The sequence below is a fragment of the Polypterus senegalus genome, chromosome 2 (genome assembly GCF_016835505.1).
Source record: "Polypterus senegalus isolate Bchr_013 chromosome 2, ASM1683550v1, whole genome shotgun sequence".
NCBI lineage: Eukaryota > Metazoa > Chordata > Cladistia > Polypteriformes > Polypteridae > Polypterus > Polypterus senegalus.
This window is the reverse complement of record NC_053155.1, coordinates 288403039-288425383: the sequence shown is the minus strand read 5'-3', so window position 1 is coordinate 288425383 and position 22345 is coordinate 288403039. Positions and strand designations below refer to the sequence as shown.

The following is a 22345-nucleotide window of genomic DNA, read 5'->3' as shown; positions in this document are numbered from 1 at the left end:
ATTTGTTTTGTGGGTGTGCACTTTTTTAACAATGTTTTGTGGAAATGGCACGGACACAGACAGGCGGACATGTTGAAAGTCATCACCACACGTTTATTTTACAAACTAGTTACAAGAATCAGTGCACACAACCCCTTCAGTCCCCAAAGTCCTGGCCAAACAACACCTTGTCATTCTTCGGGCCGCCTCCACTCTCGCTCCATCTGCCTTTTCCTCCTTCCACCTGACACCAGCCTCGAATGAAGGGAGGCGGCCCCTTTTATCCGCACCCAGATGTGCTCCAGGTGCTCCCCGGCAATCTCCCGCTGACACCCCCCAATGTGGCGGAAGTGCCGGCTGTTCTCCCGGAAGCTCTCCGGGTGTCCCTGCTTCTCTTCCCCCCAGCACTTCCTGGTGTGGTGGAAGTGCTGAGGTCCAGGGTTCCCAAGGCATTGGGGCGCCCCCTTGCATTGACCACGGGCCCCTACAGGGTTGGGCTTCCCCTCAAAGCAACCAGGGTGGCGGCCCCCACGTGATCCGGAGCGGGCATAGACTCTCTTCCGGTCCTTCAGGGCGTCCCTGACAGTTTATAATAAATTTAATTTGTTCACACTGCTATTTTGAGGGTTTTTTTAAAGGGGTATCTATGCTGTTGTAGGCAACAACAACAGGAAGTGTGAGGTGCATAGCATGTCTGGTTCAAATATATAACGGTCATTTCATGCACTTCCTAGATCTTGATAAGACTTAACTCAAACCTAGAGACTATTATTTCTCTGTTGTTTTCAAATACTGAGTTTTTTCTCTACTTTTTAACTATGGTTTAACATTATGGTCCTAGTTAAGTGTGAATTTATTAGTTTTCAAATTTTAACCCTCTTTTCTTGATGATGGCTTTTTCTACAAGTATTGATGCTTAGTTTTTTGCTTTTTGACTTCTCGGTTACCACTCTCTGCTTGTTACTTTGGTTACAAGTCATCTCTCGGTTCCTTTTAAATTAAATTCTGTGGCTGTCTTGTGCAGTCAGAACACTTTCATAATTTATTTTTCTAGCATTGAGGAACATTAAAATCGAAAAATAAAAATACACTTTTCTCCATTATCACAAAAAATAAGGTGTATAGAGTCTTATCAAAACATCCCTTAATTTATATTCAGCAGTGTCTGCATTATAACCAAACCTATAATTTGCTTTTTCAGTTTCTTCTCACCATTGCTTTGAGGATAACAATGTTCCTTCATTGGAACTCCTGAAATCCATTTCAGAGGTTGCTTTCTGTACATCATATTTTTCCCATCTTGTACATATAATGTATGTTCCTTTTGCCTGCAAATAGCACTTTGAACTTCTCAATATTAAATTAAGTTTTCCAAATGTTTACCAAGTTGTGAAAGAATATCCTGATCTTTTTGAGCTGCTTTTCCTGGTGCCTCAGTATTTGCTCTTTCACCAGGTTAGGCATCTTTTGCAAGTTTCACGTTTTTACTTGCAACATCAAACAATACGTCATTAATATAATTGACCATGGATAAACCTAAAAGCAAAGATCCAGGAGGAACTTATGGTATAATTTCTGGTCATGTAATTCAATGTATTTTCATTTAAATTTTTCGCCATTAATAACTTCTAACTTCATATAATGAGACATAGTTTTCTGTATTCTTCATTTAAAATGTTGAGAGTTTTGTACATCATAGATCATTTGTACATTTTCTTATTTCATTCCAAATACATTTTCACAGTTTTGTATACTTAATTACATTGGTATTAGCATTACTCACAACATCACTTTGTTTTACTTATTATTTTGGGGATCCTGTTGTCAAGATGCAACACCCAGTTGCTGGAAAGTATGGTCTTGGATATCGCGCTTTGGTACATCACCAACATGATGCTTTATAATTCGATGCCACAAGTCTAGACTTACCTGAGATTGCAGTACTGTGTGTGTCATTAACTGGTCTTTAAAATTTTACAGATCCCTGTTTGACTTTTGGCATTGGCAAACAACTGAGTTCTGGCATTTAGATTTATGATTTATCCTGCAGTCCATTTAAATTCCGCCGGCAGAACAATAATTAACCTTTGAATCTGAAGCATATCAAAAGCTTTTTGAAAGGTTAAGTAAATTACGTTGTATCCGTGGCTTTTGCCTACTAATTTAAGCGTTGTTTCAAAAACTTCTAAGATTGTTTTGGCAGGATTTTCTTCTCATAAAGTAACATGTTTATTCTATAATATGCTCATTTATGTTAAGCATTTTTTTCTGCTCAAATTCAAAACTGTCAATTTTATTTTTTTTTTTTATAAATTTTGGGGAACTCTAGCTTTTATGATGATTTTATAATGAAGCCTTTCTGGTAAGAGTACTATCCATCCATCCATTTATCTGACAATCCATGTTGTTTCTTTTTTTTTCATTTGAAAATGTAACCAATGTGTTATTTACTTTGTAACTTTATGACATACGCTGTATATCAATTCAAAAGACCAGAAACCCAAGATGGGTCCTTGAAGGGCCTCATTTTTACCTAATTTGTAAAAAGTTATTGGTGCCATAACTCATTCACCTTTCTTTGTCTTTTCACTGCTCCCATAAGGGGTCACCACAGCGGATCATATTCAAGTCCTCTTCATCTTGCTCTGTTACACCCATCACCTGCATGTCCTCACTTGCCAAACCTTCTCTTAGGCCTTCCTCTTTTGTTCTTGCCTGGTGGCTCCATCCCTAGAATCCTTCTTCCAGTATACCCGGCATCTCTCCTCTGCACATTTCCAATCCAACACAATCTCGTCTCTCTGGCTTTGTCTCCAAACCGCCCAATCAGAGTTGATTCTCTTTATGTACTCGTTCCTAATCATGTCCATCCTTGTCACACCCAATTCAAATCTTAATATCTATAACTCTGCCATCTCCAGCTCTGTCTACTGTCTTTTTGTCATTGCCACCATCTCATAACCCATATAACATAGCTGGGCTCACTACCACCTTGTAAACCTTCCCTTTCACTCTTGCTGGTACCCGGCTGTCACAAATCACTCCCGACTCTCTTCTCAACCTACTCCACCCTGCCTGCATTCTCTTCTTCATCTCTCTTCCACATTCTCCATTACTCTGTACTGTTGAAACCCAAGTATTTAAAGCCATCCACCTTAGCCAACTGTACTCCCAGAATCCTCACTACTTCTTTGACCTCCATCTCGTTCACACACATGTATTCTGTCCTGGTCCTGCTGACATTCATTCCACTTGTCTCTAAAGCATATCTCCACCTCTTGAGGGTATACTCAACCAGCTCCCTACTCTTGTTACAGTTCAAAATGTCAATTGCAAACATCATAGTCCACAGGAACTCCGATCTAATCTCCTCTGACAACCTGTCTGTCACCTTTGCAAATAAGAAAGGGCTCAGAGCCGATCCTTGATGTAATTCCACCTCAATCTGAAATGCATCCATCACTCCTACCGCAGACCTCATCTCGTACATATTCTGTACCACTCTTACATAACTCTCCGCCACTTCCAACTTCCCCGTACAATACCACAACTCCTCTCTAGGCACACTATTATATGCTTTCTCTAGGTCCACAAAGACACAATGCAACACCTTTTGGATTTCCCCATTATATCTCCATCAACACCCTCAGAGTAAACATTGCATCTGTAGTTGTCTTTCCCAGTATGAAACCATACTGCTGCTCACTAATCATCGCCTCCCTTCTTAACCTAGCTTTCACTACTCTTTCCCATAACGTTATGATGTGGCTGATCAATTTTATCCCTCTACAGTTCTGCACATTACCCTTATTCTTAAAAATCAGTACCAGTACACTTATTCTCCATTCTTCAGGCATCCTCTCACTTTCCAAGATTGCATTAAACAATGTGGTTAAAAACTCCCCTGCCATTTCTCCTAAACACCTCCTTGCTTCCACAGGTATGTCATATGAACCAACAGCCTTCCCATTCTTCATCCTCATCATAGCTGTCCTTACTTCCTCCTTGCTAATCTGTTGCACTTCCTGGTTCACTCTCTCCATATCATCCAACCTTCTCTCACTATCATTCTCTTCATTCATTAACCTCTCAAAATACTCTTTCCATCTGCTCAACACATTCTCTTCGCTTGTTTCATCAATATCCTTTATCACCTTAGTCTGATGCTCATCTGTCCCAGTTCCTTTTCTCCCTCCTTAGTGTCCAACCTCTCATACAACTCATCATAAGCCTTATATTTAGCCTTCACCACCTCTTTCTTCACCTTACGCCTTATCTCTTTGTATTCCTATCCCACCTCTTCCTCGCCAACCTCTTCCAATGTAGACTCTCCTGTACTTTCCCATTCCACCACCAGGTTTTATTTGTCCTCCTTCCTCTGCCCAGATGTTATACCAAGTACCCTTCTAGCTGTTTTACTTACCACTTCTGCTGTTGTTGCCCAGATGTCTGGTTTTCTATAATTAAGCCAACTGTGTATCTGAACACTCTTTCGCTGTCTATTATACCTTATGGAAATTATTTTATATATACATCTACAGTAGCCAAATCTGTAAATTTTATTGATGCATAGGGATGTAAAGATATCAGAAATTTTGGTGTTGATACAAATACCATAGAAATTTCATGACAGCTGATCCCTTTTCATTACCACTGCAAAAACAGAAATTCCATTCAAATGATTTTTATTAAAGTATCTCCATTATTCAAGTGAACGATTTTGTGCCATTTATATGTATTACAATATAGCATATATGAACAGGAAATAGTAATGGGAGCTTTAAAATATCCTTAAAGCAGTTAACTCAACTATCATTTAAGTAAACTAGTATTTGCATTCATAAATGTCAAAATACAATCTGTGATAAACATGAGAATTCTGCCAGTGCAGCAACAAATGGGAGGGGATTTGTAATCTTTGAAAGGATTTTCAGCATAGGTTTAAGAATGGTATTATTATGGACTACTAGTCTACTACTATCTAACTACGTGCACATACTAGATTTATCCCCTAACATTTTCTCTCCAGTAACTGACAAACACCGCTTAAAATCAGCACTAAAAGTGAAATTCAAACATTACTATACACTTACTGGCTACTTTATTAGGTAAACCTGTTGAACTGCTTATTAATGCAAATATCTAAATTAGTCAATCACATGGCAGCAACTCAATGCATTTAGGCATGTATTGTCAAAACGACCTGCTGAAGTTTAAACTGAACATTAGAATGGGGAAGAAAGGCGATTTAAGTTACTTTGAACATGGCATGGTTATTGGTGCAAGACAGGCTGGTCTGAGTACTTCAGAAACTGCTGATTTACTGGGATTTTCATACACAACCATCTCTAGAGGTTACATAGATTGGTCCAAAAAAAGGGAAAATATCCAGTGAGGGGCAGTTTTCTGGGCGAAAATGTCCTGTTGATGCCTGAGGTCCGAGGAGAAGGGCCAGACTAGATCAAGCTGATAGAAAGGTAACAGTAACTCAAAGAACCACTTTATACAACCAAGGTATGTACATCAAATCTTGAAGTAGATGGATTACAGCAGGAGACCACACTAGGTGCCGCTCCTGTCAGGTAAGAACATGCAAGTCAAGAAAAAATTCACACTGGTTGACCAAAACTGGACAACAGAAGATTGCCTGGTCTGATGAGTCTTGACTTCTGCTGTGATATTCATATGGTAGGATCACAATTTGGCATCAACAACATGAAAGCATTGATCCGCGCTGTCTTATATCAACGGATCAGGCTGGTGGTGGTGGTGTAATGGTGTGAGGTATATTTTCTTGGTACACTTTGGGCCCACTTAGTACCAACTGAGCTTTGCTTAAATGCCACAGCCTACCTGAATATTGTTGCTGACCATGTCCATCCCTTTATGACCCCTGTGCACTCATCTTCTGATGGCTACTTCCAGCAAGGTAACACGCCATTTCACAAAGCTCAAATAATCTCAAACTGGTTTCTTGGACATGACGATGAGTTCAATGTACTCAAATGGCCTCCACAGCCATCAGATCTCAATTGAATAGAGCACCTTTGGGATGTGGTGGAACAAGAGATTTGCACCATGAATGTGCAGCCGACAAATCTGAAGCAACTGCATGATGCTATGTCAATATGGGCCAAAATCCCATAGGAGCTATACCATGAAGAATTACAACAGTTCAAAGGCCAAAGGTGAGTCAAACGCAGTACTAGCAAGGTGTACCTTATAAAGTGGCTAGTGAGTGTATCTGTAATTTTGAAATAGTGAATCTGGAATATTTACATTTACGCAAACTCTTTAAAGCAAGTTTTGTACCAATGTGCATTTAAAATTTGGTTTCTCAGAGAATCATTCTTTTAGGTTCGTAATATTAGCTATTGTAAGATTTATGTTTGCATCATTCCCTGGTTAAAAAATTTTATGCATTAGTCAAATTGATTAAAATTACAAGTGTCACAAACCCCTGGTGCTTTACTTGTCCAAATCTTCACTCCTTCCTTTTTTATATTTGTCCAAACTTTACGATTTACAGTGTGAAAAGTAACTTGTCAGTTTTAACCAAACACATTATTTAAGGACTCCTGTAAAGCAGTGTTTGTTGTGCTTTTTTCAAGGTTTCTTATATGAGTGATCAGACTTCGTTATTGCCTATGCCTGTGTACTTATAAAGAATTAGACAATTTACTGAATTGGTGTTATTTGTACTTAATGGTAACTGAGAGACTTTCTCAAAAACCTTACACTAATGATTAGGGACTTACAACAGTGTGAAAAACTTGAAAGAACCTCACTGGTTTTCTCAAAATTATTCACACTCACAGTTGTGCTTGAGGATCTGTGCATCATCTCCGAACAGTTGATTCTATACAGTCCACATTGTATCAACAGAGACAAAGACATACCACAGAAGCAAAAGACATAAAAAGTACTGAAAATGTATTTACAAAGTAAGGAGGAAATAAGGAAAAGTATGGTTTAAAAGAAATTTCCACTCCAACCTTCTCCTAAAAGACAAACAAGACAGCAATGTGCCCTAACATTATTCATTTTACAATATTATAGGAGATACACTGGAATGAGTACATCCTCAGTAAGCCCCTCAGTTACTAGAGAGAGCAGTGTCTTCACAGTCTTTGGGAAGCACAGAATTATTTAAATAAACTGTTCATTTAAATAATTTATCAAGATGTTACAAATTTTTGAGTTTAATATTTGAATGTTCTTTAACAGATTTATTCTAAGATTGCAGCCAGATTTACCTTAAAATTGGAGATTTCTGTATTGTGATTGGCTTTGTGAACAATGCGGGAGAATAGTGGAGACAGAAAATGAAAACAAGAGCTTTTTTTTGAATGCTGCAATAATGAACTACCAAGAGGATTTTCTACTTGAATCTGTCTTCTATGCCTCTAACCAGCATTAAACTACACAAACCCTACACAATATAGTATAACATGGCCCATAAACAGTCAAAGAAGGTTCTCATGCACACAACAGTAACATAATTTGTGTTAAATTAATACTTTAAGGACAACTATGACATATATGTATTTCAGAGTTATTTTAACACAGTGAGAGTTAATTTGATGCTAGCAATTATTATGTGAATTTCCAAACACAGTCTGATTAGTCTTATTCACAACAAACATATTGGGATTAAGTCCCCCATTGATGAGGCTGACAGCAGGTTCATTGTAAGGAACGTTGTCAGAAAGTTGCCAAGAGGTACAGAAAATGTCTCAGAGCTTTGTATTAGTCAAGTGATATCCTATGGTATTCTGTGAAAATATTTGATGTAACTTCTTTAGCCCATTCATTTCTTTCTTGGCGTCAACCTGATTTGCACCCAGTTGTGATTTTTTGCATACTGAATGTTTTATACTTCTTCCTAGGCTGACATTGCTAATGCTCTTGTTATATCATTTGCTTTGCTTCATAATCGGTCCTTGTTTTAAACTACTACTTTCATCAAAGGTTTAGGCAACCACGCCTGTTAAAGGGAAGGTTTTGGTTTGTTGAGGTTTGTTTCAGTGAAATTTTCTTCTTACTCACTGGTTTTCCCAACAGCTTGCAAGAAATGTACACAAGAGCATGGTGAGTAACTAGAGAGAAGAATAAAAGTAATAATAATAATCATAATACATTTTACGCAGCACCCCAATCACCAATGTACAATTCAAATATATGACTATGTGCTTTCACTAAGTTTGTCACATTTTAGCTGCTATTCGAATTACATTAGTTCTGCAACCAAAATCAAATGAACAACACAAATTTACTCTTTGCAGATTCTTTTTCAGTAGTGAAGTATGCTGTTTCTGCAGTCATGCTAATTGCATGTCTCTGAAGTTATACATTTCTATTAACGAACAGGTTGTAGGGATATGTGCCTTGTGATTCAAACATTTAAACATTAAATAAATTGTATTTTCCTATTAACAAACTCACGCATGAGTGCTTTCACTCACTATTGTTACGGTTTTGGAATTTTGATATCCACCTTGGTACTAAAGTACTGGTTCTTTTGACATCTCCATAGGGTACAACAATTGTCAGTTTATAATGGTACAGAATTGTTAAGTGCCAATCTCTGAGAGTTCACCCATCTCTCAAAACTCACACTTAAACTTTTTTTTTTTTTTTTTTTGTAAAGGGGCACATGGACACATTTTTTTCTATCAAAACAGTGTTTAAAAGAAGTAATCCCTTTACCCAATTGTAGAACCACTACAGGTCAAGCCACACACACACAGACCGGAAATTAACAAATAACAATGTTATACAAAACATTGTTTTGAAGGAAAATACTGTCTATACTAATATGCTTTTCACATATAAGAAGAAGTTAGTAAAAACAAATTAAAAATTTTAAAAATTATTTTACAGACAAGATTGCTAGTCTACGGACTTCAATTGGACTATACTCAAAGAACCACTGAAGCAAAGGGAGAACATGAAATGGCAAAAATGGCATCCCAGAGGAGAAATTAAAACATTTCTGCGTGTGCTTTCCCACAGGAAAGCAAAGCTTTAAGACCACTGAACCACTCACACAAAGTGCATGTCTTCCAGATGTACTTCTATGCCAACAAGCAGAGTAGTGATTAGAATAGCAATGATAAATCGGACGTGACAAAAAGGAACTCCTAGTACCAGCAAGCATGCAGATCCCAGCGTCTTAAAGTAAGTCTTATTTGTGGCATTATTAAAATGTAGGCTGCTCACAGAGGTTAAGAGCACTGCAAGCATTAAATGGAATTACTGATGCTAAGCTCTTTCCTGTAGCTTTGGCACTGCTATCAGGCACAGTTTGCAACAACTGGAAAGGTAAAAATGATGTGTACATAAGAGTGGCATGGTGGTGTAATGATTTGCATTACTGACAACCTGAACTGGTCCTGGGTTATAATTCCAAACCTGTTTGTTTTCTGTGTGGGTTTTCCTCCAATTTTTCTTCCTGCATTCCCAAAGATGTACAAGTAAGGATAAGTGGTGACTCTACATTATTCCCAATGTGAGTGAGACAGGCATTTGCATGTATATTCTGTAATGGATTTAAATCTTGTTCATACCTGTTTCCCACTTTTCTACTAGTACTCCCAGTATGGCCTCATGTTCTCCTCAACCCAGAACTGGATTAAGTAGATGTATTGTAAATTCCTCGGATGCTCAGGTCCCTTATATAAAATGGCACAGTATTTGCATATAACCTATCCACATACTCCCATATACTTTAAATCATGTATAGATTACTTATAATAGCACTAACTCTTCCACATATTTCAGCTTCTTTCTGCTTTATTGTGCAAATGCTTGATTCATTCTTACCTACGTTATGGTCCACTTTGGTAAGAAACATGACACTTTTCAAAAGACCAAAGATTTTCATTTTCTCTTCAAGAAATAGCACTTTAGGCTTAAGGCCCATTTATACTCAGGCACAGACAGCTGAAAACATGGTCATGCACAGGGGATGTGCACCCTGGACTGTTTATAGTTGAAGCAGAATGGTGGAGGCAGATTCCCCAGGCTTTTCCCCAAAGTTTTTAATTTGTCTATAAATATAAATCTCTTAGCTTTTTCTATTTCTGCCTACAGGCTCTGGAAGATTTCTCGCTGTGAACTTGTGGACATTGGGCTATCACTCTGTTCTTTTAATATGGAATTATGTAAGTAGAGTTGGCGACACTTCGCACAACTGTTTTTTCAAGTAGTGCATGTTTTCTTGTCTATCGCAGGTGCAGTCGACGTGGCCAGGCATGCACAGGGCTGCACAGTTCTGCTGATGAATGGTTTCTGGTGATGACACCTTTGTGTGGCATCAAATCTCAATCCAGACCCTTTCCAAGAGTAGCTCCTAGCTCGTAGAACATGCTGCCCACTTCCATTCACAACTCTGATTCCCTAAATATATTTAAGAAGCATTTGAAGACTCTATTTTTCTTCTTTCGGCTGCTCCCTTGTTTGGTAAATTTTTGTCTAACATAGTTAAGATTTTTGTAACCAAGGAACTGTAACTAGTTTGAATTCTACTCTGAGCCCTTCACTTGTGATGCTCAATTCTGCCACTGTCATTTTTCCAAACGATCCCCCAGATTGGTTTACTCAATTATGTTGACCTCTTTTGTAAGTCGCTTTGGATAAAGACATTTGCTAAGCAAGTGGATTAAAAGGTATATCCCCACATAAATACAGATTCTGTAATGATGATTGTAGAGTTGTTTTCCCTAAAATATCCAAACAGAGAATCACAACTTGTTTGCTGTCCTGTGCTGCAATAATTAGTCCCATTCCCTCCCCATTAATAATATATATATTATATACTTCCCAGACACAACCTCACCAACACAGGTCCCTGTTTAAATCAAAGATTTATTAGCACAAATCTATACTAATAAAAGGCAAAGCCCTAACTGACTCACTCACTCACTGACTGACTCACTCATCACTGATTCTCCAACTTCCCGTGTAGGTAGAAGGCTGAAATCTGGCAGGTTTATTCCTTACAGCATATTTACAAAAGTTAAGCAGGTTTCATTTCGAAATTCTACACGGAACGGTCAAAACGGTTGATAACGGTCAACAACGTCCGCCATGTTGAACTTTCTTATTTATGGCCCCATCTTCACAAAATTAAGTAGGTGGCTTCCCTGCGCTAACCGAAACCGATGTACGTACTTATTTTGGCGGTATGACGCCACTGTCAGCCGCCATATTGAACTTTCCAACGTCACTAATTCTCCAACTTCCCGTGTAGGTAGAAGGCTGAAATTTGGCAGGCTCATTCCTTACAGCTTACTTACAAAAGTTAAGCAGGTTTCATTTCGAAATTCTACGCATAACGGTCAAAACGGTCAACAACGTTCGACATGTTGAACTTTCTTATTTATGGCCCCATCTTAACGAAATTTGGTAGGCGGCTTCCCTGCGCTAACCGAAACCAATGTATGTACTTATTTCAGTGGTATGACGCCACTGTCGGCCGCCATATTGAACTTTCCAACGTCACTAATTTTCCAACGTCCCTTGTAGGTAGAAGGCTGAAATTTGGCAGGCTCATTCCTTACAGCTTACTTACAAAGGTTAAGCAGGTTTCATTTCGAAATTCTACGCGTAGCGGTCATAACGGTTGACAACATTCGCCATGTTGAACTTTCTTATTTATGGCCCCATCTTAACGAAATTTGGTAGGCGGCTTCCCTGTGCTAATCAAAACCGATATACATACTTATTTCAGTGGTATGATGCCACTGTCGGCCGCCATATTAAAGTTTCCAATGTCACTAATTCTCCAACTTCCCGTGTAGGTAGAAGGCTGAAATTTGGCAGGCTCATTCCTTTCAGCTTACTTACAAAAGTTAAGCAGGTTTCATTTCGAAATTCTATGCGTAACGGTCATAACGGTCAACAACGTCCGCCATGTTGAACTTTTTATTTATGGCCCCATCTTCACGAAATTTCGTAGGCGGCTTCCCTGCGCTAATCGAAACCAATGTACGTACTTATTTTGGTAGTACGACGCCACTGTCAGCCGCCATATTGAACTTTCCAACGTCACTAATTCTCCAACTTCCCGTGTAGGTAGAAGGCTGAAATTTGGCAGGCTCATTCCTTACAGCTTACTTACAAAAGTTAAGCAGGTTTCATTTCGAAATTCTACGTGTAACGGTCAAAACGGTCAACAACGTTCGCCATGTTGAACTTTCTTATTTATGGCCCCATCTTAACGAAATTTGGTAGGCGGCTTCCCTGCGCTAATCGAAACCAATGTACGTACTTATTTCAGTGGTATGACGCCACTGTCGGCCGCCATATTGAACTTTCCAACGTCACTAATTCTCCAAATTCCCGTGTAGGTAGAAGGCTGAAATTTGGCAGGCTCATTCCTTACAGCTTACTTACAAAAGTTAAGCAGGTTTCATTTCGAAATTCTACGCGTAACGGTCATAACGGTTGACAAGGTTCGCCATGTTGAACTTTCTTATTTATGGCCCCATCTTAATGAAATTTGGTAGGCGGCTTCCCTGCGCTAATTGAAACCTATGTACATACTTATTTCGGTGGTATGATGCCACTGTCGGCCGCCATATTGAACTTTTCAACGGTCTTTGTTACTTATGGGCCTATCTTCAAGAAATTTGGTACGCGGGTTCCCAACGCTAACTGAATCCTACTTACGTACATATATACGTCCATAGCCTGCAGCTCGGTCACTGTGTGAGGCGGCGTTGGGTCCCCCATCCCAATGCCTCCCACGTTGTTGGCTGCCTGCCTATATAAGGCCGTCTGTCGCTCCAGTCTCTACATTCCCTTCCTTGCTTCGCCACAGGATTCACATCTCCCTGCTGATAACTACAGCCTTTTTATTTAATCCACTGCTTCTCCACTGTTTTATTGTTCATTTATTACGATTATAGTTATTGTGTAGGTATTTTAGACTTACTTTACATTGTTCAGGTACCCATTTCCTTTATCATTCCAACCGTACCCCATTAACATGTCTATCGAGGTGATCACCATCGATCAAAGAACTGTCACTTACCGAGTGGTTTCCATGCCCGGAGATGGCACCTACCTTTTCCATTCTATTTGTTACATATTGCATGGCCAGATCAGGCTCACTCTTGATATCCGGAGGAACATTGTGTCTTATGTATTGAATGACTGGGACAGGTTCAAGGTGTGGACTGATGACGGTACAGGAGATAATTATACTACACAGGAGCACTATAAGAGTGAAATGCTTAAGCCCTTCACCTATGGATCTGCATGTGAGTTGATGGCTGCCGCTGAATTGTTCGGTTGTCGCTTTCAAGTGTACCAAAATGGCCAAATATTTTACACCTTTCGACAACCGCAAATGCCTCTTAAACATCTTAGATTCACAGGTGACGATTTCAGTAGTGGACAATTTGATGTTTATGAATGTTTCAACTCTCAAAAGCTGGATGTGAAGTTATCAATGAAACCGGTTGTATACTTACAACGCTTGACAGATGCCGAATGTCTTTTCAACACAAGTTCTACAAATACTGTCGTAATTGAAACAAACCATGAAACTCAAACCGATTATGACAGCAGCAATCCAAGCTGTGATATTTGAAACAAGATTATTGTTCACATGGCCAACTGTACGTTGCATGCTGAAGAGTAAGCTCAGCGCACAGCTTGGTCATATTACAACCAGAGGGCCGAACTCACAATGTGGTATACAAAGAGATCCTTAAGAAATAACTATTGGTATATTTTCCCTCAGTTTAAAAAGGTTTAATTTTCTTAATAAAAATTTTAAGGCAGTACTTTGCCGCTGCGAAGCGTGGTTGTTTTGCTAGTATATATATATATATATATATATATATATATATATATATATATGTAGATATGTATATACATATATATGTGTGTGTATATATATCTGTATATGTGTATATATGTATATATATATGTGTGTATATTTATGTTTATGTGTGTGTGTGTGTATATATATATATATATATATATATATATATATATATGCCAGCAACACTCATGACAATGACAACACAATTACATTGTCAATCATGTTACATTATTATTAAAATGTTTCCTTTTCTTTTTCATTACTTCTTTAACACACTTCTCCACTGTGAAGCGCAGGTATTGTGCTAGTTATTTATATTCTTATCAAGCTCACAGGACACCACTTTAATATCACCTAATTAAGAAAAAAGTTCCTTGCACCCCAACTCTTTGCTTCTGGTATTTGGGCCAGTCGTTTCAGCACCTATCTCTACAGTATACACTGCTCCTTGAATGTCCACTACTTAAGTTTGATCTCTAAATTTGCAGTTTGGACCTTACCACAAATCATTCAGAAAATGAAGCTTGTAGTAGTTTTGTTATATTATCCTGGTTTCTGCTGCGTGTAAACATTACTTGTAACACTTTTAACACAACAAATTACATGTATTTCTTATTTTGAATTGTAGGTTATTTATATGAATGAGGAACACATATTCAATGTTGAACAGATCATGGCAATGCTTCTTACAAAACTAAAGGAGACAGCACAAAGTAATTTAAAGAAACAAGTAACCGACTGTGTGATCTCTGTAAGTCAGTACAAGATTTCTGTATTAAAATGATAGTTACTTTTGTTATCATTAATAAACTGAGAAGGCATATTAAAACATGATTATGATTACTTTTAACATTACATCATTGGTTTATGTTTTAACATTTCTTTACCAAAGTTAATAGCAATTAAGTTTACTATAAAGTGTAGAACAAAATGATTACATGGGAGATCATGTTGTCTGCTGCTTGGTGTTGTGTTTCAGATCATGATGTTACCCATAATTCCTCACTTACCTCAGATTTGAATAAATTTGGGTGTTTTGGTAAACCACTGCCATTAAGCTAGTAGAGAAAGCAGATGGTATTTTTTATTTAACATAACATAAACACAAGCACAATTCTTTTCTTCTCTCTTTTTCTTCCTCCTTTCACTCCACCAGGCGAGTTTAATCCTCTTCCACTAGCTTCCAACTTGCCTGGGTGAGATTGAGCAGCTTCTTTTTTATCTGTGACCCATGAGTACTTCTGGTGCTAGGGCACACTCCACTGGAAGCACTTCTGGGTTGAACGGAAGTGCCTGAAAGTGGGGAAGCTGCCCCTAGCGCCCCCATGGAACCAGGCCCGTCGCGACAAGGCAGGCAAACCAAGCAATTGCTTGGGGCCCCGAGCTGGCCTGGGGCCCCAAGACAATGACTGGTTAAGAATAAAATGCAGCGACAAACTGTGTGAGCGCCCCATTGATAGTGAATGCAGTAAAGTGCAATGACACTGTTATCAGGATCCCCCTCAAGGGGGGCCCCCCTCGCTGACAGCAGCCAGCCAACCACGCGATCTCTGCTGCCGGCAAAATACAAAACTTCCTCGGTGTGGTTCCTTTGCGTGCGTGCGGGGGGCCTCCATGTCCATTTTGCTTGGGGCCCCCAAATTCCTTCAAACGGCCCTGCATGGAACCCAACAGAGGTGCCCTATAAGACTTCAGGTCCCATAATACCCTGTAAGTATCCATGTGGAAAACCTAACGAAGGGATGCTGCCATCTAGCGTATTCAGGGAGAAAACATTCACCATTGCTCATCTCCCTCGGTGCTTCCATTGCACTGGCCTTCCAGCCGGGTAAGGATCCCCATTCAGTCCTGGCCAGCATGCCAGCCTATGTGTGCCATCCTTTACATATATATTCTTACTTAATTTAACTGACCTTATCATTGCAATAACTTTGTTTATAAGAATTACTTACAAATATTTTTAAATTACTTCACTTTTTTGTGTCTGATGCCTCCTGATTCACCAGTACACAAAAACCTAATGACATATGATACACCATTTGACTCTTCTTGATGTCTAGTTATGCAAGATGTCAGGCTTTCTGTAGTTCCTCAACCCTCATTTTGTGACCCTCTAGACAATATTTTGTGCAAGAGATGGCACCCTTATGATAAAACGTAAACCAACTGGTTTCTTCAGCAAAAATGATCCAAAGGACTTGAAGTTGTGCATGGCGTCTCGTGGCTTGTGAAGGATCAAAGTTACTCCTTTCACAAAATGTCAAAAAATGGGGATTGGTGATATAGCCATGTCAAGTGTTGTTTTATACTTTTTCAAGGTTGTTAATTACAAATATATTTTTGGTATTTGATTCTTTACCGCTGGTCCTATAGTCCATTTCCAGAAGGTTAATGATGGCAAATTTCAAACAATGAGCATATGGGGTTTCATTTTAGACAATTTCAAGGTCAATGATTACAAATGTGATTTTTTTTATCATCTATGCACCTCTAACAGATGGTGTAAAATTACATTATTTTAATTACAATCGAGACTATTCAGAATTTAAAATATTTAAATTGATGCACACACTTTAATATTCCAAATATTAGATGGCAAGCGTTCTCGTTTATTATGTACCTCTACTTCACAAAGTAAATCACTGAATTTCTTATAAACAGGGTGGCTTACGCCGATTCAGATTTTTTTTGTTTTCATCTTCCTGTCTTTATTTGAGAGAGTGTGCGTTCGAGTCACCTAATGTGCCAATGGGCTGCTTTGCGTAGAGTGCTGATGAAATAGGCTTTGATTCCCTTAATTATTATCTGAAACTAATAGAAAATAAAGGGCCAGATTGCTTTCCGTGTCCCCAATACGCACAGTGGTTTAGATTCCAATGTTTGCTCTGTGGACATTTTTTTGTGTGTCCTAAGTCACCGAATTTCTCTCTCCAGGACGACCTTCCATTTGAAGGAGGTGAGATGCAGCCGGAGGCGCCAATACGCTAGACAGATAAGCGCACATTTAACTGCCGATTTATTTTCGCACATACCTATCAACACGTTTCCACACATAACGATTTAAAATCCCCCAAAGGTAGAAGAACACAAATTGAACTGATACGCAGGATTTAACAGATGTCAAAAATGTGCGACTGACGCCGCGGCATCTGCCTTTACGTGAAATGATGAGATCTTAGTAATACATTTATTAGTATTTAAACCATGAGTTATAGTACAAATTAGAATTAACGTTACCTTGTATAAAAATTCTTCTGCACTCTCACAACCATCACGGCGACTAAAGTTGCATGCAGACCGTGCATTAATAAGTACTTTGACCCACTATCTAGCCAAAAGCAAGCTGCTTAAACACCAGTCACGGTGTTGTAACGTTATCACTAATTTTCCTTTTCGTCTACCGGAGAGCGAGACTTTTGAAGATTTTTTTTATATTATTATTAAGTAGCCCACCCCTGTACACACTCTCGTGTCCGTCTCGCTCTCAATCCTCAATCAATTTATCTCGACTCAAACTTTGCCCCTCTTCTTCCTCTTTCACCACCCCCGACCCCCTTCTCATTTTGTTCCAAGCGACTGGAGTCAACTAAATAACTTGTGACGCTGCGCAGGGAGGCCCTGAACTGAATGGAAGCCTTTCGAGCTCGGCGCACGCTGGCAAGTTCAAAACAAACGCACGCGCACACTGGACAGCCACCGTTTTCTCCGCTCGCGCCAAGACTCTTCCCAGCAGCTGCAGCAGGAGCAGGACGTTAAGGCTGCGCTGACCGAGAAAGCGTTCTACTCTCCGGGAGAGCTTCAATCGTCCTCATTTAATTGTGCTTCTAGAATACTACTGACTTAAATGACGTATTCAAGTTGTACACACTTACCGAAGGCGAGGAAGATCAAGCACGAGGATAGTTTGTTCACGAGAAGGCGGCGAGTAAGCTGCATGTTCGGAGCCGGTGATGTGACCAAATTAGCAGGCTTTCTGTTCAGGATGTTTTCAGGAACCCGCCGATACAGGCGGTCTGCTGACAGAGCGACAAAAGCGACGCTCCGGCGCACTCTGGTGGCTGCGCGGCTCTTGCAGTTTCTCGGTGCCCCTCCTTGCCAGCTCTTTTCTAATCCGATGACAGAGTTACAGTCGAGTTCTTCAGTCATTTTACTCTAAAAGAACAAACCATCAAACCACGCGTTAAAAGTCATCAAAGAGCTACATAATAAAAAATAACATCTAAAAGAAAGAATAAGGATAAAAGCCTCAATTCGTTTTCTAGTTGTTCTACTACAAACCCAGAACAGGATGAAGCCCCGCTTCCAAATGTGGGCAGAATACAGCTGCACAATTCATATGGAGCAGAAATTCAGAATTTTATGATGTAACCTTTATACAGATTTAACTGAGATTTGCCTAATATTTAAAAGTACATTAGTGTATTTTTTGCAACATCCAAGAACAGGTCCAACATCATTGTGAAATTTAACCAAACACAAATCAGAACTTTAACATATTGGTGCCAGAAAAACTGCCCCTCCCTTTAATTCACTTTGGCTGAGCTAAATTACTGCTACACTCCACTGATCTGGACTTTATGATAGTGTGGACAGGCAAAAGCCACCCTTCAGGAAAGTCCCCTTGATGTTTGCAAAAAGGCACCTAAAGGAGGGAGTATGAGAAACACAATTCTCTGGTTTGATGAAACGAAGGTTAAAATTATGTTTGAAGAAAACCAGGCTCCACTTATTACCTGGGTAATATCATTACAATGGTGAAGCATCAGATACTGATATACTTGTTCTAAACAACGCCCGCGCTTGCCGTTGCTCTGAAACACTGCCGTTTCAGCTTTTACTGATGCATCCAGTTTCTTGTCATCAACAGACTGACACATTGCAATTTCAAGATGCTGTTCAAAGCTGTTGTCTGACAGATGTCAATGAAGTCTTCAGGTTTCAACTATAACTTGGTTATTTCTTGATCGATTTTTACACTTTTACATGCTATATATGCGAGCTTGGCCATTCCTGGTTTCCCAGGAATTACAGCTGTTTCGGAATGAAAAATGTCTGGTAATTGGGAGCCCGGGAATGGATTCCCTAATGGAAATCTACTCCAGAGCACTCGGGGCCAAAGTTTCATCTTCTTACAAGACATTGACCGTTAGCACAAAGCAAAGATAACACAGAGCTGGTTTAGGGACCACTTGAGAATATGCATGAGTAAAAGAGCCAGAGCCTAAACTTGTACCAAAAATAACCTCAAAATGGCTGTCCACCACCAGTATCCATCTGACCTGACAGAGTTTGAGAGGATCTGCAGAGAAGAATGGCAGAAAGACCCCCAAAAACCAGGTGAGTGGAACTTATCCTTTCAAAACCAAAATACATGAAATGTTTGTCAATTTAGCTTGCCAGTCCGAAAAAGACCCCACATTTTATTCAAGATGGTTGGTATGGCAAGCATGCCTGGTTATCTCAATCCCCTAAGCAAACTAGAACAAAAATTGAAGAATCGGTAAGAATGAAAATGGAACTTTGACAACTAAAATGCATATAATTTTCAACAAATTACAATTTTGGTTATACAGTTAATTCATATTTTATTTTAACTGCCATTTTACCTAAGGCAGCTAACAACATCACAATATAATACAATTATGTACATACATTTTCTTTTTTACAGTTAGAGCACAGGCAGGTTCAAAGTCTTCCTTGTGTCTACACAATGAGCCAGAAGTGTAAATTATACAAGCAACCCTTTAAAATTGTTTGCCTGAGCCACTAAACCATACTACTTCCATTTAATGTGTAGTGTAGCAGACTCTTGCTCTAATAATTGGATCATCAAATTATTAATTGCTCTCAGATCAGTTCTTTGGTTTGATCATATTATCAGACTCATCTTTAGAGACTTGCAAAATATTATATATAAGGACTTTACTCTTCTACTAATTATATGTGTATGTAAGCTCGTATTGATTTATTTTTGTTACTTTTTTATTATTCTTATATAATTTAGGTTTTCTTTTCTTGCAACTATTTCTTCAACATCTTGTAAAGCACTTTGAGCTATATCCTATGTATAAAATATGCTATAGAAATAAATGTTGTTGCTAACATGAAACAAGTTCTGCACATGCAATATCACAAGATGTATTGAGTTATACATGTAAAATCTAAAAACACACAAGCAAATTTGACTGACAAACTCATTCAGTCACTTATTTGTGATCCGTATATTCCCAAACAGGGTTGCAGGAGGTCAGAGCCAGTATTGGGCATATCAGGTGTAAAATAGTAACTAAATCTAAACTTGGCATTATATGTATTTATATTTTATATAAACTGCCTATTAATATTTTAATCCTGCTTACTCAAGTAGAGAGTTTACACTGTGGCCAAAGACTATCATTAAATCATTGGGAACAAGTCAAGGAACTGAGCCATGGTCATTGGACTGAGAGCTGGTGCATGAGGTTAGGAGCACACACTGATACAGTGCATTGTCGCACCCACCACACGACAAACCAACTCAAGATCCAGATTAGGACTCAAGTGCAGCCATGCAATGGGTGACACCTCAGCACCACACTAGTTCAGGTTAAATGAAACAGTGTGAGGTTTTTTATGGTGGCTGGAGTGCCAATTCTACCATCAACCCCCAAGATTTTCTCTTCAGGTTGTAGGGCCTACATGCAGGGATGGATGCAGATTAACGTCATACCCAAGATGGAGCAATTCCAGGTTAAGGGCCTTGCTGAAGGGCCCAAAATTGTGGAGTCCCTTTTGTCATTTTGGCTGGTGCATGGATATCAGTAAATATTTCACACATAAGGGCAGCTCACATCTATTCAGTTTGGTGGATTTAAAGATATAACATCTACTGGAAATCCCATACAACGCACAGCACTTTCTTAATAAACAAATAGTTTTCTTGACAAAAACGAAACTCATCACTTTTTAGTAAAATGTTTAATAAAATAGCATTTACTGAAAAGCAGTTGAATAGAAAACTAATGACTAATGTGGAATTGCATTAGGCAGTCATAAGAAAAAAAAACTGTAAAATATTTAACAAGAAAACAAAAGATTCACTTTACTTTTCCTCTAAATTTAAGAAATGATGATATTATTTTAGGTAAATGAAGGCAATAAGGACTAACATGTTTTATTCATGGCCACTTATAAAACAGCATGACCAGCCAGCAATAGCTCTAAGATTATTGTTTTACTGTTTCTGTTTTTTTCATACTGTTTTTGTTGAGAGATTTTCCCAGACTTTTTCAAGAAAGACTTAGGCGTTTTAACTGGGTTAGCTATGGTAACAAATTAACAAATAAGTGCTGAAAATCTTGACATGATGAAATTGCTACAGAATGCAAAAAATCTTTGTAAAATGACTAATTATATCTTTATAATACTTTAAGAGATAAGCAGATTGTAGATGGAGTTAGGTCACATTTTTGCTTAGGTTTGTAGAAGACAGAGATAGCCCTGATATCCTGCCAGACTATAACATTTATTCAATAGCAGCTATAGATGTGGTGACTGCAGCCTTTGCTAATGACATCATTGCTCCATGTTTGTGATTATAATGAAGATTGAAAAGCCTCTTTGGTGTCAACTGTCAGTAGTTTTCTGATATTACCATTTTAAATATGTTAAAATTCAATGTGCACATGTCTTAAGCATTGAAGGTTTCAGAAGGTAATTGCCACTAAAACACATTTCTGCCAGTCTGCAAATGACATTCCTCTGTGAACTGTGGGCACTTCTTGTAAATTAAGTACCTTGACCCCTTGCCACTTACCTGCTGAAATAAATGCTTGTTTCCCAGTTCTCTGGGTTGCTGACACAACCTCCTAGCTGGTCCAAAGGACTAAAAAATAATTATGAGGCAAATGGGTTTCAGCTTTAGTGCTACATTGAATCCTGAAGTAAAACACTATTTGCATATTTTATTTTTACATATTATTATGAGCTCTTCCTCCAGATTCCTTTTTTACCCATAACTGTTTTAGGCCTTTATTTTGAATTATTTTTATGAAAATTTAACTCACTAAATCATGATACCTGAGTTCTGACAAGTTTTTTTTCTCTGAAAATAACCATATTAACAAAGAAAGAACTCCTCATAGAAGCCATCATCACAACTACTACCCTATTGTGTATAATTAGGAGGACAGGCACTTCAAGTTTATTTTTCTCTTCCATTCACAACTTACATTTTGATTAATAATTTTTAGCTGTATAACTTATGTCATTCAGATTTCATAGTTAGGTGTTGTAAAAGTTTATGTGCAATGTACATGTTGTGCTTGTTCATCATATGACACAACTGGCATCCTCTAAACTCTATTGATAAGAAATATTGGTTTAATTAAGCACGGGTGCATTACTATGAACATACTAAATCTTTAAGTGGTAATTGTAAAGGTCTAACATATTAAGTCTTCATAGGTTTCCAAGTTTGGCACCATACAGCCTTACTTGGACTGATTTCTCTATATTGTGATAATGAATCCCAAAATGAAATCACTGTGG

General features: G+C 38.6%; 1 protein-coding gene across 1 annotated transcript in view; it reads right to left on the bottom strand.

Moving 5' to 3' along the window:
• The window catches only part of LOC120523980 (beta-1,3-glucosyltransferase-like), a 452278-nt gene extending 434232 nt beyond the window's left edge, over positions 1-18046 (bottom strand). The window contains exon 1 of the mRNA XM_039745736.1: positions 17689-18046. Within this exon, the coding sequence (XP_039601670.1) occupies positions 17689-17962 (274 nt within the window). The 5' untranslated portion in view covers positions 17963-18046. The remainder of the gene's footprint in view (positions 1-17688) is intronic.
• Between the last annotated feature and the right edge of the window lie 4299 nt (positions 18047-22345).